We start from the raw sequence: 19,618 nt of genomic DNA, 5'->3' as shown, positions 1-19,618 counted from the left end.
GCGATTGATCGGTGCGGCAGTCGTACGTTCCATGTTCCGAGTCGTCTGTGTACGTATCTCTTGTGGAATCTGAGTAGGGGACAAATTCGTTTATGTCATATACTTGTAAAATGTTTAAGTGTGCCAGAACTAGACAAAAAAAATCAGCTTTTTTTCCCCTGAAACAGCGCCACCCCTCTTTATAGGCTGAGTCTGGTACTGCAGTTTAAACCAATTTCACACAGGAACACAAATATAAATCTAGACAAAGATAAAACCCTGTTTAAAAATTATAACATATGTAGTAGAGTTTGTTGTATGACTGCTAATTCTTCAGCCTTCTTGAGTTAATGCTGTTGTATCTTATTATAGTATCATAGTTTATATGGTTGAAAAGGGAAGTTCAACCAAGGAAGGGAAGGGATTGGATGAGGAAGGGATTTAGGGGAAACAATTCTATATAACATAACCATCAATGTTATTTAGGTGTAAAAAGGCATCTAGATCCTTCTTGAAGCTCTCTGCTGTCCCTGCTGTGACCAGCGCCTGAGGCAGGCTATTCCACAGATTGACATTAAAAAAGCCCTGTCGCCTCTTGTTCCAGCCCAAACTGAAAATTGGGCTCTCATCAAGGACATTCATCCCCTATCCTCGTGATAGTGGATAGGTGTCTGATTGCTTGGAGCCCAAGTAGTGGGACCACCATTGACCCCAATCGAGTCCACCACTGATCAGCTGATTTTTGCAAAGTGTGATTAGACAGCTCCATGCAGCCTGCAGTGGCCGTTGGGTGCTATTACAACTCACCTCCAGCTCTGAATACTTTGTAGAATCAGTCGGTTAATGTTGGTGTAGGTTCGGCACGTCGGACCACCACAGATCTCCAAATAAAGACCTTGCCTATGCATATGCTAGTAATCAAACACAACTTTCTAATGTCATTAGGGATTTACTCTGTATTATCCAGTGCTAGGGGAACACATACAGTAAGTTATACTGATCGAGGGGCAAATACTTTCTTCTGCACAGAGAATAGACATCCTATAAATGATCTTGACGACTATTTGCTTTGACCTTTACCTGTTTTTGGTCTGCGGTCCCTATAATTCCCCTTTGTAGCGAGCCCCTCTGGGATAATACTCCATTAATATACTTATCATGATAGACGGTGTGGAAAAACCACAGTCCCCGAGCTCCACAACCGGGGGAATCCTGACTAACCACCAAATGATGCATCTGGAGTCATTACCCCTGTGCCTTATTTATGGTCCCCGGTGTGCAATCAGGTAAAACAAGACTCATCAACACCTCCACTGCCATGGCCACAGACCCGTTCCTTGAAAACCTAATTCCGTTCTTAGTCAACAAAGCCAAAAATAATCATTGCTTTAAAAAAAGAAATGGATGAGATTACTGCGTAGAGAATGAAGTTCAACTTCAAAAGTCTTGGAGATGCAATCCTGTTTACAGCTACACATGACGCCCTTCACGTCCTGATTTTCCGTGAATAGATATTTTCTACTATATAAAGCTGAATGTATGTGTGTGTTTGTGTATGTATGTATGTATGTGTATGTGTGTATATATATATATATATATATATATATGTGTGTGTGTGTGTATGTAGGTGTGTATGTATGTATGTATATATATGTGTATATATATATATATATATATATATATATATATATGTGTGTGTGTGTGTGTGTATGTATGTAGGTGTGTATGTGTGTGTGTGTGTGTATGTATGTAGGTGTGTATGTATGTGTATGTATGTATTTATGTGTGTATGTATGTATGTGTGTGTATATATATATGTGTGTGTAGGTGTGTATGTATGTGTATGTATGTATTTATGTGTGTATGTATGTATGTGTGTGTGTGTATGTATGTATGTGTCTGTATGTATGTCCTCTGAAGGAATCTGCACCATTGCGTTTACAATCCCCAAATTTTGCACAGTCTCTCTCTGTGAGTCAGGGAACGTCATAGACTCAGTTTTGAGCAAAAATTCACAGGACATAAATATGAGCTCTGAGCTTTGATTGGTTACTATAGGCAATATAAGACAGCTTATGTGTGATATAATAGGGATACAGAGAATTAGCAGAAATGTCTAAGGTGAAACTGTTCTAGTTGCCCATGGAAACCAATCAGAGCTCAGCTGTAATTTTATAAACAGCTCTGATTGGTTGCTATGGGCAACTAGAACAGTTTTGCTCACAGACACTTCTGATAAGTGAGAGACAAAGACAGTCAAAGACACTCAGAGACAGAGATGGTCAGAGTCAGAGACAGTAAGAGAAAAACGGATGTCGACTACAGACAGAGACAGCTGGAGACAGAAACAGACAGAGGCAGTCAGACAGAGACAGTCAGAGAAAGCCGGAGTCAAAGATAGACAGAGACAGTCAGAGACAGATAGACAGAGACACTCAGCGACACTCAGAGACAGAAATGGTCGGAGACAGGCAGAGACAGTAACAATCAGAGACAGAGACAGTCAGAGACACTCAGAGACAGAAACAGACAGAGAAAGAGACAGTCAAAGTCAAAGAAAGTCAGAGACAGAGACTGTCACACAGAAAGACAGTCAGAGAAAGAGTAGATCAAAGACAGGTACAGTCAGACACAGAGACAGTTGAGAGAATCAGAGAGAGAAACGGTCAGAGACAGTCAGAGACAGTTACAGCCAGTCAAAGACAGAAACAGAGACAGTCGAAGAAAGACATTCAGAAACAGACAACCAGAGACACTCAGAGGCAGTCGGAGACAAAGATAGTCAAAGACAGTCACTGAGAGAGACTGTAAAAGACGTTTGGGAACAGAGACTGTCAGAGACAGATAGACACAGGCAGAGGCACTTAGAAACAGAAACAGTAAGAGACTGTTGGAGACAGATACAGTCAGAGACAGTCAAAACAGAGACAATCAGAGACAGACAGAGAGAGTGAAAGAAAGAGACTGAGATGTTCAGTGACAGAGACAGCCAGAGACAGCTAGACAGAGACACTCAGAGACAGAAACAGTCAGAGACAGGGAGACACAGAGACAGTCAGAGAGAGAGAGACAGTCAGAGAAAGAGATAGATATACATAAAATATTTATTGTTAACCCATTCTATTTTGTTATAGCTAAGAGTCGTTATTTACCATCCCAGGCAATGCCGGGATCTAAAGCTAGTAGTTAATGTAGTGGAATTTTTTTTTCCAGCTTCTCAGTACAAAAACAGAAACGCAGAAGCAGCAAGCAATAAAAAAAAAGTCTAGAAATATTGAAATGAGAATACACAATGCTGAGTAGCTGGGGACTGATTTTTCTTTGTTCGCTGATAAGCTGAGAAGACTGCGCATTTCACAAGTGAAACCAAAAGTGAATTTGATAATAAGTGAAACTTCAAGGACACTGATCATTCTATGACACATGTAGGAAGCCTTGAAATAAATTATGAATCCATAAATCTGCAATCAATACATATTCCTGAACCCTGCATTGACCCTGATCCATTTTTCACTCATGTGGTGACAGGCGGAGCTGTTAGGAATTACAGTCGTGTTTTATGGGAGAAAAATACATGAAATCTGTACTCCAGGAGGTCATGGGTGTGGGGGTCTATCTTTGAGGCTGTGTCATCATGAAAGCAGCCATATTGGACAAAGGGCAACTGTTTCCAATGGGATGGTGGTCATGTAACTAGGGATGAGTTGACCTGTTAAGATTCAGTTTCGGTTGAACCCAAACCTGAAGGTCCTATCTGAGTACCGAACCTGAACACAAGCGCTCATCTCCTCAAGTGACACCGGACCAGAACCCGGACTTCTTGCTGAAGTCCTGGTTTGGGAAAAGACCCAAACATTGAAGGTTCAGGTCCAATCGTCCCTACATTTAACATATCAAAGAAGACTCAGAATTGACTCAAAACGCGTGAAAGTAATAACAAGCAGGAATGTGGTCCATGTTTTCTGTGGTGCTTAACACAGAACTAAAGGTGCTGGATCCAAGTGTTATGAACCTGCATAAGATTTTATGGAGAATCTCTGCGTTTATAACTTCCGAACCACAGGAGATATTACAGATCTGATTGTGGCAATTGATTTTTAAAGGAAATCTACCATTTGATTTCATGCATCATAGTTTCATAGTTTCATAGTTTATACGGTTGAAAAAAGACACTTGTCCATCAAGTTCAACCAAGGAAGGGAAGGGATTGGATGAGGAAGGGATTTAGGGGAAACAATCCTATATAACATAACCATCAATGTTATTTAGGTGTAAAAAGGCATCTAGACCCTTCTTGAAGCTCTCTGCTGTCCCTGCTGTGACCAGCGCCTGAGGCAGGCTATTCCACAGATTGACAGTTTTCATAGTAAAAAAGCCCTGTCGCTTCTGGTGATTAAACCTTGTTTTCTCCAAACGGAGACAGTGCCCCCTCGTCTTTTGATTTGATCTAATCTGAAACAACTTACCACCATATTTTTTGTATGGACCATTCATATATTTAAATAAATTAATCATGTCCCCTCGTAGTCGTCTCTTTTCCAGACTAAATAAATCTAGTTGTTTTAATCTTTCCTCATAACTAAGACCCTCCATACCCCTTATCATTTTTGTGGCTCTACGTTGAACCCTCTCCAGCTCCAGGGCATCCTTTTTATGGACCGGTGCCCAGAACTGAACAGCATATTCCAGGTGTGGCCGAACCAATGCGTTGTATAGTGGTAATATTACATCCCTATCACGAGAGTCCATTCCACTTTTGATACATGACAAGATCCTACTAGCTTTAGAGGCAGCTGATTGACATTGCATGCTGTTATTCAATTTATGATCTACTAGTACCCCCAGGTCCCTCTCAACAAGGGACTCTCCCAGATTTACTCCCCCAAGGACATATTTTGCCTTTGGATTATTGGCCCCCAGGTGCATAACCTTACATTTATCCACATTAAACCTCATTTGCCAAGTGGATGACCAAACATTCAGTCTGTCCAAGTCACCCTGCAGCCTATGAGCATCCTCCATAGACTGTATTACACTACACAGTTTGGTGTCATCTGCAAAAATAGACACGGTGCTATTAATTCCTACCTCTATATCATTAATAAATATATTAAAAAGTAGTGGGCCAAGCACAGAACCCTGAGGTACACCACTCATAACTGGTGACCATTCCGAGTATGAATCATTGACCACAACTCTCTGGATACGATCCTTCAGCCAGTTTTCAATCCAATTGCAAATTATTTCTGCCAAACCAATAGCCCTAATTTTACCCATCAGGCGTCTATGAGGGACAGTGTCAAATGCCTTTGCAAAGTCCAAGAACACAATATCCACAGCTGCTCCTCCATCCAGGCATCTGCTCACCTCTTCATAAAAGCAGATAAGGTTAGTTTGACAACTTCTATTCTTAGTAAACCCATGCTGGCTATCACTTATTATTCTATTTGATGTCACATACTCCAGTATGTAGTCTTTTACTAACCCTTCCAATACTTTCCCCACAATGGAAGTTAAGCTTACAGGCCTGTAATTGCCTGGCGAAGTTCTAGAGCCCTTTTTATATATTGGCACCACATTTGCCTTGCGCCAGTCACTTGGCACCACACCAGACATTACGGAATCCCTGAAGATGTTAGACAGTGGTACAGCAATAACAGAACTGAGTTCTTTAAGAACTCTGGGGTGTAAACATACCTTGAGAATGCTGTAGCTACACTGATGCAGAAACATATCTTGTTTAATCTGAGTGTATTTGCTGAAAAAACTATTATAACATTCAGGACCTTGGGAAAGCTGGATTGCTTCAGCCTGCCATTGATAAACACATTACACAGAGCTTCCTGAACTGTCCAGACAGGACTAATCAACCTGAGCTTGTTGACTCCAACCTGAGCTGGATGGATACACAGCATCTGGGGGATGGTGCAGTGATTGATTAATTCTGCCTGTCAGGCACAACACAGTGATTACATCATCCTCTGGTGCAGTGCATAACTAATGTGAGAGGAAAAGTGCCGGGCAAGGCAAAGGAGTGACAGAGCTTCATTATCATAATTTTATAATAGTTTTTTCAGCAAAACCACTCAGCTCAGGGATTAAACAAGATATGTGCCTGCATCACTGGTCCTCTTTAATCTGCTACATGACCACCTTCCCACTAGCAAAACTTTCCCACCTTCCCACTAGCAAAACTTTCTCTATCAGTATATATATATATATATATATATATATATATATATATATTTGAAACTCATGATATAATAAAACGCACAGTCAGATTCCTATAGTGCTATAATCTGGCACATAATATTTGCTGCATTAGTTTCTATCACAGAGATGCAAGGTAATGGGAATTTTACAAGACCAGATGGAAGAGATCCAGAGGGAGAATCAGCAAATACAATATTTAAAGGGTTCTTCCTTGAAAATTGTGTATCACTTAGGCAATAAATAGTTGATCCTTATATAATCAATAGAATCTGGCGTGTTGAGACCCTGAAGGTTAGTAAAACTGAAATTCCAAGCCCCCCCCATTATGGAAAATAAAGTGGTCGTCCAATGCAATCCCATTCAAGGTCTATGGGACCGGGGGTTGCACCCAGCAATCTCCTTCAGAGGATCCTTTAGTGGGCCAAGGCTGTTCACAATATTGTCTGTGGTTCCTTGGACCTAGAAGATATATTTATTCTTTCATCATCTTTCAAGAAATAGAACACTTGGCCTCCAAATTTGGTTGACTTCTGCTGTATCTACAGGATCCAGTATTGATGGGCCAATGGATTCCAATGGTCCAATCCTTCTCAATTACAAATATCTCAACTTCTGGATCAATGCCTCTTCCCAAAAAGTCTAGTTACCATAATATGATATTTTAATTTCAAGAAAGGCATCCAGGTCCCATTTGACCTCATCTAAAATCCCAATCAAAATCCATAGCATCTCTCTATAATCATGGTGGAATCTTCTTTGCTCTAGGCTTAGAGGTTGTCCCCTAGTCAAAGTTTCTGGTCTAGGTATAATACGACCATTAGAAAGATTACCGTATGTTATTAGGTAACCCATAGCTATATATACAAGGTCATCACCATATGATTAAATGTTACCATATTATAAAATGTTACCTATATTTCACACATACAGCTAGGGACAGGTTTCCATACAGCCATATTAACTGGTTATTAACTGGTTAGCACCCTTCTTATTGCTAAAAATTGTTTCCCTCACATCCCCATAAAATGAACTTTGTTATCTCACCTGGCATTTAGCCAGATCCGGCAAGAGTATGAGGGGACATGTCCTGCTTCGCCAAGTCCAGTAGCTCCTGCCTCCTTCTTATCATTCAGCACTTAGTGTCACGTGACCAGAGTGATGTCATCTAAGGTCCTTTACCCAGTTGCATTTGCAAAATCTACCCGATGCATGTATCTGATCACATGAAATCAAAGCCATGAAGTAGAAGTGATTTTATGTGATCAGGTACATATATGGGGTATATTTACCAAATATCACTGTGTAAAGGACCTTAGACAACACTTTTGAAAGTATTTTACATTAAAATGTTATATTTATGGGGTGAGGAGTGTCAACAACACTCAACACAACAGTCATGTTAAACAAAAGGAGTGATAGCCCTGCTCACAAGAGTTTACAGTCTATGAGGATGAGGGGGTGACACAAGAGCTTACAGTCTATAAGGATGAGGGGGTGACACAAGAGCTTACAGTCTATAAGGATGAGGGGGTGACACAAGAGCTTACAGTCTATGAGGATAAAGGGGTGACACAAGAGCTTACAGTCTATGAGGAGGTGACACAAGAGCTTACAGTCTATGAGGATGAGGGGGTGACACAAGAGCTTACAGTCTATGAGGATGAAGGGCTGGCACAAGAGCTTACAGTCTATGAAGATGAGGGGGTGACACAAGAGCTTACAGTCTATGAGGATGAGGGGGTGACACAAGAGCTTACAGTCTATGAAGATGAGGAGGTGACACAAGAGCTTACAGTCTATGAGGATGAGGGGGTGACACAAGAGCTTACAGTCTATGAGGATGAAGGGCTGGCACAAGAGCTTACAGTCTATGAGGATGAGGGGGTGACACAAGAGCCTACAGTCTATGAGGATGAGGGGGACGACGACAAGAGCTTACAGTCTATGAGGATGAAGGGGTGACACAAGAGCTTACAGTCTATGGGGATGAGGGGGTGGTAACACAAGAGCTTACTTACAGTCTATGAGGATGAGGGGGTGACACAAGAGCTTACAGTCTATGAGGATGAGGGGTGACATAAGAGCTTACAGTCTATGAGGATGAGGGGGGTGACAAGAGCTTACAGTCTATGAGGATGAGGAGGTGACACCAGAGCTTACAGTCTATGAGGATGAGGGGGTGACACAAGAGCTTACAGTCTATGAGGATGAGGGGGTGACACAAGAGCTTACAGTCTATGAGGATAAGGGGTGACACAAGAGCTTACAGTCTATGAGGATGAGGAGGTGACACAAGATCTTACAGTCTATGAGGATGAGGGGGTGACACAAGAGCTTACAGTCTATGAGGATGAGGAGGTGACACAAGAGCTTACAGTCTATGAGGATGAGGAGGTGACACAAGAGCTTACAGTCTATGAGGATGAGGGGTGACACAAGAGCTTACAGTCTATGGGGATGAGGAGGTGACACAGGAGCTTACAGTCTATGAGGATGAGGAGGTGACACAAGAGCTTACAGTCTATGAGGATGAGGAGGTGACACAGGAGCTTACAGTCTATGAGGATGAGGGGGTGACACAAGAGCTTACAGTCTGTGAGGATGAGGGGGTGACACAAGAGCTTACATTCTATGAGGATGAGGGGGTGACGCAAGAGCTTACAGTCTATGAGGATGAAGGGGTGACACAAGAGCTTACAGTCTATGAGAATGAGGGGGTTACAGTAGAGCTTACAGTCTATGAGGATGAGGGGGTGACACAAGAGCTTACAGCCTATGAGGATGAGGGGTGACACAAGAGCTTACAGTCTATAAGCATGAAGGGGTGACACAAGAGCTTTCAGTCTATGAGGATGGGGGGGTGACACAAGAGCTTACAGTCTATGAGGATGAGGGTATAAGAGCTTGTATAGTGTTCCAACCATTTTTAAAAGGGGATGGAATAAAAATAATTTAATAAATAAAAAAATGCTGCTGCTTAAACCAGCCATCAGCCGCCATCTTACATACAAAGTCCAAAGTCAGTGGGACTGCAGAGATTTTCCAGGGGGGAGTACCGGGAATTGGTTAATAAAGAGTTAAAGTTGCATGCAGCTTGCGCGTGTGATAGTCCTGCCTAAAATATACATGAAACACCAGGGGCATCTAGTATCCCATCGACCTAAGGTGCAACATAATTGAAAGATGTCTTGCAGGATTTGTCTCAGCGTTTGCCTTTATGAAATTACAAAGGTTCTGCACCAGTCAAGTTCTAGGAAACTGATCCATATAATGCCTGAAATTTTGAAGCCATGCCAAGAAGAATAATCCAAGCTAAAGGCTTTGGGAATTATTTCATCTTGTCAATATTCATTTGGGGAATTGATGAAAGGAAGTCTTGATAGTGTTGAGACAAAATTTTTGATAATGTGAATATCTACTACCGAAACTGGGTATTAAGTAATAAGCCAACCACAACATGAAGTACAGCATTTTTATATTTTAGTTGCCAAAATCCATCATGATAACCCAAGACACTTACTCATAGATTCAGGAACTGTGACTGTGGTAATCTTCTTATATTTGTCATCCATGGCCTCCTTCCTTCTAAAATCAACTTTGTAAATTATGATAATACGCCTGAAGGGCTCTGGTGGCATAGTCAGAGTCCCTATGTGGTGTAGTCTCCATCTCGCCTTAGCTTCCTCAGCACTTTCCCCATTCCTCGGTATGATGTAATCTCAAAAAGTGGGAGGGGGGGAAGTGCTTCTGCAACAGTCCGTGAAGCTGCAGCACAGAAAAGCTCTGGTTACGCCCCCAGAGCCCTTCAGAATCATTAGCAAAATTTTTAAAGTTGATTTTAGAAGGACGGAGGTCATAGATAACAAATATAAGAAGATTCCCACAATCATGGTGCCAGGATCTTCGAGGAAGTGTCCCTGGTTTATCATCATGGATTTTGATGGATTTCCTGAACAGAAGACCCAGTAATGGTGGCATCTGGTCCAGGTTCTTTAGTAGACACCAGTACAAAACAACAGTAGGTCAAATGGAGAATTGTCAATAGCATTCAGAGTTATCTGCAAACGGTTTAGGAATTGGAAAACACCAAAACCATATATACCTACCTGTAGGCGAAGGAGGTGTTTAATAACAAGGTCTGTCAAGAACTTGCTGGGGGCATTTTTGTTGAAGGAACTTTGGTCCTTTAAATTTCAGAGTTTCTGTAGATGCCGTATGAGAGTACAGATGGAGGGGCACCAAGAAAAGAGGATGGGGAACTGAACCAGGCAGTTTATACAGCCATGGGGAAGCCGGTGGACCGTGCCAGGAAGCTACCGGCTTTAATCCTAGGAGTTTAGAATCGTTGTTCCAGAAGAAGCAATATCTAAAAACTAAAAGTTTCGACCAAAGTTGATGTAAACAGCCTTCTTTTTAGAAATATGAATAATTATTTCCTCCTGTTCCCAAACATTCTATGAATATGAATTCAGTTTGAAGTAATATTTAACCATCTACTCCCCCGATAACTGCTACAACTTCTCAGGGTGAGCGCCAATACATAGATGATCACAATTATTTTCTCCCTTTTGTTTGCTTTTGTATCTAATTGCCTTTAAGTAGAATTAGTCAAATGTAATTAGGGATCTGTCTACAACATTGTAATTATAGGCAACTCGTTGACATAGAATTACCGCAAGAAAGAATTTATTACAAGATTGGAGGGCGATGTTACATTAGCGGCTTCACTACGGCAGCGGAAAGCCAAATGGTTCATGGTGAAGCAGCTTCCTTCAAGTGTATTACTGGTCTTGTAGATCTTCTTCAATCGAGTGATTGTGACTATTTTTTATGTTAGAGGTCATACTATGTCATCTACTTAGTAGGACTGTGCAGTCTCTGGATCAGGAAGTAATGGAGACTTTGCCAATTAAGGCTGCCTTGCAGGCATGTGAAGACTTATAGCCATTGATGCTCCACTAGGGGATTCTGGGCAAATATGCCTTACAAGTTATCTTAAAGAGGTGTGGTTTTCCTAATCCCATCCTGGCAAATTTATTTGCATTTTTTCCCAGTCTCTAGATCCTCAGTGTTGTACGTTGCTAAAACACTCTAAATATCGCATGGCAATCTTTATCCAGAAAATCTTATAAAATTCCAATTAGCTTTTCCAGTTCCCAAAAAAACACATTGGTTAAAAATTTCCATATTAAAGGTTCTCTAGAAAATTCAATGACAATAAGTTCACTAATAGGAATAACAGCCGAGATGTATAATATATAGAGATGTATATAATATATATACGTTTCTTTTCGGGTTCAGGGTTTAGGCGCATCTGGCACGATCAGGACATAATGCCAATCCGGCAAATTGATTCCTTCTAGCTTCTAGCCATAGCAGTGATTGGCCAGGGGGACAACCATGTCAATCATAACCACGGCTAGTAGCTAGATATGGCAATTTTCCGGACTGGCTGTTTGGTCGCCAATCCAGCAATATTTCCTGGCGTGTGAGACAAAACCCAAACCCGAATGGAAACTTCAGGTCTGCTCATCTCTAGTCATATATAATTGAGATAATGTAACATATTGCCTGTGGATTTTATATTGGACAGCGTTCCTGTCCAGAGTCAGACTGGCCCACCAGAGAATCAGAGGATCCTTCGGTAGGCCCAGACTTTAACCTAATACTAGATCTCATAGAGACAGTAGAATACAACAAAAATTTGGTGGGTGATAGGGTCTTTTTCCTGGGGGATGTTAAAGATTGGAGCCTAGAAAAATTTCACCGAGTTAGCCAAACCACCCTAGTCTGACACTGTTCAGACCTTAGACCTTCTAAGCGCTGGTCACTGATCGGTAACATACCAGACAGATGATCCTTTTCCAAATAATGCTTTAAAGGTGCTGTGTACAATCCCATTTCTATCGAGACGTCTTCCCTCCGCATAATGAAGTATCTCCAGTTACTCTACATCTCGGGTGGTTCTTTATTGCAAGACTTGAAAGTGAAAGGAAGATTCTGACAAGAGCATCGAGCATCTGTCTATCTAAGGGCTAGGGTATGCTTATCACTTTCCTGGACAAACCACACCCAAATGAATGACTGACAATAGTGAAGCACTAACGTCACACTCGTAACAGTCCCATTTCCAATGCATTGGTGGTGCTTAATGTCTCGTTCTAAAGTCTCCATACTACTGTCTACATACTAGCAAAATTGCACAATTTTGACAGGGCTGCATGAGTATCCTATGTAAACGGGAAAGATATTTCAGAGAAGACGGTTCTTTCAGAAGGTAGGGAGGTTGATCACCGTTGGTCAATCGAGAGTCACTAACTTCTCTTAAATATCTAATGCCGCTCAACCCCCAATATTCCAAAAAGAGTTAAACATAGTCAATTGCTTTTCCCCAAAGAAGAATGTAGGCATGCATGTGTATGGGAACTCGTAAGGAATAGCTGTCAATCAATAACGAAGCATATACCTTGTTGTACCCTTAATCTATTTAGATGGGTGAAGCAACGTCCTAATTACAAGCAACAATACAGAGATCACACAACTTACCCTGCTTCTTGCTTCTTTGCTTTTACGTGGAGACTGAACATAGCAAAGCGCACTCCTACTTCGTCCAAATGCCATTTCAAGTGAAATTCATGCTTTTTAAGGCAATATAAATAATTCTGGCTGCAGTCATGGATATATATTCCGGCATCACTGCTGCCTCATCGGCCCATTAAGAATTAAGAGCACTTAAAGTGCAGAAACAGGATACAGAATTCATTGGATATCACATAAATACTAGCAAAAGAACTGTCTAATGACTTTATGATTAGGGTTTAGTGATCTTTGTAAATTGGTACAGTTAAAGACATCTCTATGGAAATATTGTTGCCATTGCACGTTGGACTACTTATAGGGATTGCCTGCTTTGGAAAGTTCCTTTGTCTTCAAAATTCCCTTAGAAAAGTCCCAAGAGAAAAACTGTCTGTAGAAGAATTCAGTGGTAGGTGTTTAATTCTCCTGCAGCACCACCACAGGTTAAATGAAGCATTACATGTTCACCACAGTGTAGTATGTAGTATCAGAATGACAGACTAACTAAAGGCATTGGGGCAGATTTACTTACCCGGTCCATTTGCGATCCAGCAGCGCGTTCTCTGCGCTGGATTCAGGTCCGGCCAGGATTCATTAAGGTAGTTCCTCCGCCGTCCACCAGGTGGCGCTGCTGCGCTGAAAAGCATCGGAACGCGCTGGAGTTCACCGAGCCGGGCTGAGTGAAAGTAAGTGCCAGCTCCGCGACAGATTTTTTTTTTTAAATGCGGCGGTTTTTCCGAATCCGTCGGGTTTTCGTTCAGCCACGCCCCCCGATTTCCGTCGCGTGCATGCCAGCGCCGATGCGCCACAATCCGATCGCGTGCGCCAAAATCCCGGGGCAATTCAGGGGAAATCGACGCAAATCGGAAATATTCGGGTAACACGTCAGGAAAACGCAAATCGGGCCCTTAGTAAATGACCCCCACTTTCTTATATAAGAAATATGGGTGTTCTTTTTTATCGGATCAAAAATCCAAGCTAAATATCCAAAGAACCGATGTCATCAGATAAATATTTTACAAAGTTTGAAGAACTCTTAATTTCATAATGTAATATGACTTCTAAGTAGGAAATCAAAACCTCTTACTTATTAAGACCCAAAATCATACATTTGAACTCATTGGGGCAGATTTACTTAACCCGGTCCATTCGCGATCCGGCGGCGCGTTCTCTGCGGTGGATTCGGGTCTTCCGGCGATTCACTAAGGCAGTTCCTCCGACGTCCACCAGGAGTCGCTAAGTCCGCCAAGGTCCCCGAAGTTCACAATCCATTGCCGGGTGAAGGTAAGCGCATGTCCCGTGACACTTTTTTTTTAAATGCGGCGGTTTCTCCGAATCTGTCGGGTATTCGTTCGGCCACGCCCTCCGATTTTCGTTGCGTGCATGCCGGCGCCGATGCGCCACAATCCGATCGCGTGCGCCAAAAACCCGGGGCAATTCAGGGAAAATCGGCACAAAATCGGAAATATTCGAGTAACACGTCGGGAAAACACGAATCAGGCCCTTAGTAAATGACCCCCATTGAGATATAAGACCAGACCCCTTAGCTCATTCACATCCCAGACCAGACCAAAGGCTAAAAGCCTGAACTTATGTATACTCTAGACCAAACTTCTAAATTCATTAAACAAGATTCAGACTCAAGACAAGACCCTCAAACTTATTGGGGCTTATTTACTAAGGATCTGCGGACGCATTTTAGTCGGATTTTCCAACATTTTTGGGGATTGCACGGCCTTGACGGGTATTTAGCAGGGGATTGTGTCGCACACAATTGGATTTTGGCGCAGCTGCACTGGCTTTCATACGACAGAAATCGGAGGCGTACCGTCGGATAATCCGACTGATTCGGACTGAGCGTGGGATTCAACATTCAAATTGTGTTGCATCCAATGCACTTAAATACACCGGAAAGAAGAAGGTGAACTCCGTCGGACCTGAGAGTCACATGCAGGATAATGGGCACACAAATCGCGGCAGATGCGCATTATCGTCGGATAATGCACTCTCGGTGAACAACTCCGGACGTGTAAGTAAATGAGCCCCACTGAGATCTCACTTTAAAGCCCCAAGACCATACTTTTAATCTAAATGAAATATACAAGGAATCAATCCAAAATTCAATAAAAATATAATGAAACTTAATTAATCAATAACAAGGTATTCAAAAACATCTAAAATCACCAATAACAAAATGTGGTGGGGGCCGGTCCCATAACATGGGTAAGTATCATCCAGATATGAATACACCCAATCATCATATTGGATTTTTAAAAATGTATTATCCACCAACAAGTGGCCTATTGCTGTATGCACCAGGGACCCCAGAGACCACCACCACTGGACCCAGACATACGCTTTGCTGACGCTTCCTCAAGGAAATGAGACTTTAGACCAAATCTGTAAATTCATTAAGTCTCAAGATAAGAAATCTAAACCTATTAAGACCTCAAAACAGACCCTTAAACTCATGAAGTCCCAAGACCTGGCCACTAAACTCATGCAGACCCTAGAAACCAACTCTAAATTCATTAAGACTGAAGGCAAGACTCTTAAATACAGTGGGGGTCATTTACTAAGGGCCCGATTTGCGTTTTCCCGACGTGTTACCCGAATATTTCCGATTTGCGCCGATTGTACCTGAATAGCCCCGGGATTTTGGCGCACGCGATTGGATTTTGGCGCATCGGCACCGGCATGCACGTGACGGAAATCGGGGGCGTGGCCAAACGAAAACCCGACGGATTCGGAAAAACTGCCGCATTTAAAAAAGGAAATTGTGTTGCTTGGGAAGCGCTTACCTTCATCCAGGATAGGATCGTGAACTTCAGTGCATTTCAGGGAACTTCAGCGCAGCAGCGCCACCTGGTGGACGTCGGAGGAAATGCCTTGATGAATCCCGGCCGGACCCGAATCCACCGCAGAGAACGCGCCGCTGGATCGCGAACAGACCGGGTAAGTAAATCTGCCCCAGTATATTCAGACCCCAGATCTTGTAATTCATGAACACTACACACCAGAACGCATAAAGGCCCAAGACCAAGTACAGATTTAATGAAAAGTGGCCAACCCTAAGTGAATTCGCTCGGAAATCTGGGGCTTTTTGAAAACTTCACGGATTCCTGTGATAAATCTGGAGTTAACAATACAAAATACAAATAATACATCCCCTACAGTGTTTAAACAAGAAAAACTCAGCAGCCTTTGTATTGTTTCGCAGCAGCTGGCACTCTGATACTTTATTATACCAACTCGAGCTGCAGAAGAAGCTTCACATGGCAGTCAATCAGTGCTGGCACAGGAGAAGAAATAAATGCCATCTGTGTTAGATATAGTGACATATACATAGCCCCGCTCCTCTATGCACTGGTAGGTTTTGACATCAATATGTGTCGTCGATGCAAGTATTCATTTATAAATTCAACATGAAATACATTTCATACACAAAACAGATCTAAAACACAATTCAACATTCAAAAATAACATTCAAAAATAAAAAAAGCAAATAAATAATTATTATCCGAATTGGAATCAGTACCAGGTGATTATAATGTAATTTATTAAATATCCAGCTGGTACTGTGTATACTCATTGGACTTCTATAGCTATGAGCATCATACTGTACATTTTCAGATCATTTCCAAGGACCCCCCCCCCCCCCTCCCTTCTCACTAAAGCTTCGAGTCTTCTGACCTTGAATCCCATCACTGTGTTAGAAATCAATAATAGTCTTACCTTGTTGGGGCTCTACGTCGATGGCTGAGGATCCTTCGCTGTCCGGTTGCGGCTGGACTTTATTCTGCTGGAGCACGGTGGACTGCTTGTTCAGATGCTGGGGGTGGGTTTGGCTCTGGGCTAGACATGGCATACTTCTCCTGGAGGGCTTCAGCTGGTGTTCTTTATCTGTCCCACTCTTGCTTTTGAACATACCTAATGTAGCAAAAACGAGAATGTTGGTTTTTGATAGAAGTCAAGCGAGTCTTTGTACAGTGCAAATAGCAGAATGTAACAGGTAGTGAGAAAGCAAAGGAAAGCTTCTGTAATGAGATCCACTGCTTGCATGGTAACTCGCCTGGTGGTTTGCATGGTGATATCTCAAGGTTTGTGACATATGTATATCACTGCTTGCCTACCAACGTTACATGGTGACATACATCTAATACCTCACATGGTGACTTACATTATGAATAGTGACATACATCTCACCCCTCACATGGTGACATACATCTCACCCCTCACTTGGTGACATACATCTAATCCCTCACATGGTGACATACATCTCACCCCTCACATGGTGACATACATCATGTATAGTGACATACATCTCACCCCTCACATGGTGACATACATTTCACCCCTCACATGGTGACATACATCTCACATCTCACATGGTGACATACATCTCACCCCTCACATGGTGACATACATCTCACACCTCACATGGTGACATACATCATGAATAGTGCCATACATCTCACCCCTCACATGGAGACATACATCTCACCCCTCACATGGTGACATACATCTCATCCCTCACATGGTGACATACATCTCATCCCTCACATGGTGACATACATCATGTATAGGGACATACATCTTACCCCTCACATGGTGACATACATCTCACCCCTCACATGGTGACATACATCTCACATCTCACATGGTGACATACATCTCATCCCTCACATGGTGACATACATCTCATCCCTCACATGGTGACATACATCTCATCCCTCACATGGTGACATACATCTCATCCCTCACATGGTGACATACATCTCACCCCTCACATGGTGACATACATCATGTATAGTGACATACATCTCACCCCTCGCATGGTGACATACATCTCACACCTCACATGGTGACATACATCATGTATAGTGACATACATCTCACCCCTCGCATGGTGACATACATCTCACCCCTCACATGGTGACATACATCTCACATCTCACATGGTGACATACATCTCATCCCTCACATGGTGACATACATCTCATCCCTCACATGGTGACATACATCTCATCCCTCACATGGTGACATACATCTCACCCCTCACATGGTGACATACATCATGTATAGTGACATACATCTCACTCCTCGCATGGTGACATACATCTCACACCTCACATGGTGACATACATCATGTATAGTGACATACATCTCACCCCTCGCATGGTGACATACATCATGTATAGTGACATACATCTCACCCCTCACATGGTGACATACATCTCACCCCTCGCATGGTGACATACATCATGTATAGTGACATACATCTCACATGGTGACATACATCTCACCCCTCGCATGGTGACATACATCATGTATAGTGACATACATCTCACATGGTGACATACATCATGTATAGTGACATACATTTCACCCCTCGCATGGTGACATACATCATGTATAGTGACATACATCTCACCCCTCGCATGGTGACATACATCATGTATAGTGACATACATCTCACATGGTGACATACATCATGTATAGTGACATACATTTCACCCCTCGCATGGTGACATACATCATGTATAGTGACATACATCTCACCCCTCGCATGGTGACATACATCTCACACCTCACATGGTGACATACATCATGTGTAGTGACATACATCTCACCCCTCGCATGGTGACATACATCATGTATAGTGACATACATCTCACCCCTCACATGGTGACATACATCTCACCCCTCGCATGGTGACATACATCATGTATAGTGACATACATCTCACCCCTCACATGGTGACATACATCTCACCCCTCGCATGGTGACATACATCATGTATAGTGACATACATCTCACATGGTGACATACATCATGTATAGTGACATACATTTCACCCCTCGCATGGTGACATACATCATGTATAGTGACATACATCTCACCCCTCGCATGGTGACATACATCATGTATAGTGACATACATCTCACATGGTGACATACATCATGTATAGTGACATACATTTCACCCCTCGCATGGTGACATACATCATGTATAGTGACATACATCTCACCCCTCGCATGGTGACATACATCCTTGGGCTTACGGCTCCTGTAAAGCTGTTTTAGGAGAAATCCACAGAAATGACCTGTGCGCCTGGAGTAATGTTGGGAATGCGATCCGAGTGGGTGTACAGTGTAAATGAGAGCAGAATATATAGTCTGTAGCCGGCAAATTCACTTCATGACATCACGGGGAATAATACAAGTGAAAGAAGACAAAGCACAGACCCTTGGGGTGACAGCGGGAGCGGAGGACTCTCCGGAGACTAAATATAAAGCAGAAGCCTGGATGAAGTCAGAACTGGTTAAACAAATTATTGGAAGTGTCCAAAGTACATCATAACACAATTGTGTCTGATATCATTCCTCTTAGTCTGGGCCATATCTGGCGTACGGAATGGTGTGGGCAGTGTCATGACGGGGAACACAGGAATGACCCAGCCATTGCTTATTCCTAACAATCAATATAATTGGGGGTCTCTCATTTCTCCTCTTATCAGCTGTATGAATGGGCCCTATAGTATTTCTTTAATTTACATCAGTCTAGAACCTGTTTATACAGCAGAGCACCCTCCTGGCTGTAGTGGTGATGCAGGGAATTATTGCTTTGTCCAATTTATATTTTACCCTCAGGGGCAGTTCAGAGCCTAAAAATTCTGGGCATCTCATGAGTCTAATTTTTTCACTAGTTTGACATTGACTACTGACATACGGTACCAGCATCAAGCTTCTCGGTAAAGACAGCAAGTCCTGTTTGTCAGCCTTTAGTTCTGCAGTTTAAAGACCTTCGCAGGACCTTCAAAGTTTCTTGAATGGTTCTTGTGCACACA

General features: G+C 42.4%; 1 protein-coding gene across 3 annotated transcripts in view; it reads right to left on the bottom strand.

The window, feature by feature from the left end:
• Positions 1-19,618, bottom strand: part of ANO3 (anoctamin 3) — a 246,029-nt gene that overhangs the window by 144,091 nt on the left and 82,320 nt on the right. For 2 of the 3 annotated variants that reach the window (XM_072118543.1, XM_072118544.1), the window contains exons 2-3: positions 16,504-16,698; positions 1-69 (exon numbers count right to left, since the gene is read on the bottom strand). The exon at positions 1-69 is cut by the window's left edge and continues 56 nt beyond it. In XM_072118543.1, coding sequence (XP_071974644.1) covers positions 1-69; positions 16,504-16,698 — 264 coding nt within the window. Of the gene's footprint in view, positions 70-16,503; positions 16,699-18,799; positions 18,912-19,618 lie in introns of those variants that run through there. The other variant, XM_072118545.1, reaches the window with a different exon arrangement.

The sequence above is a fragment of the Engystomops pustulosus genome, chromosome 7 (genome assembly GCF_040894005.1).
Source record: "Engystomops pustulosus chromosome 7, aEngPut4.maternal, whole genome shotgun sequence".
NCBI classification, from domain to species: Eukaryota; Metazoa; Chordata; class Amphibia; order Anura; family Leptodactylidae; genus Engystomops; species Engystomops pustulosus.
The sequence above is the reverse complement of the archived record's forward strand: the minus strand, read 5'-3'. Positions and strand labels throughout refer to the sequence as shown.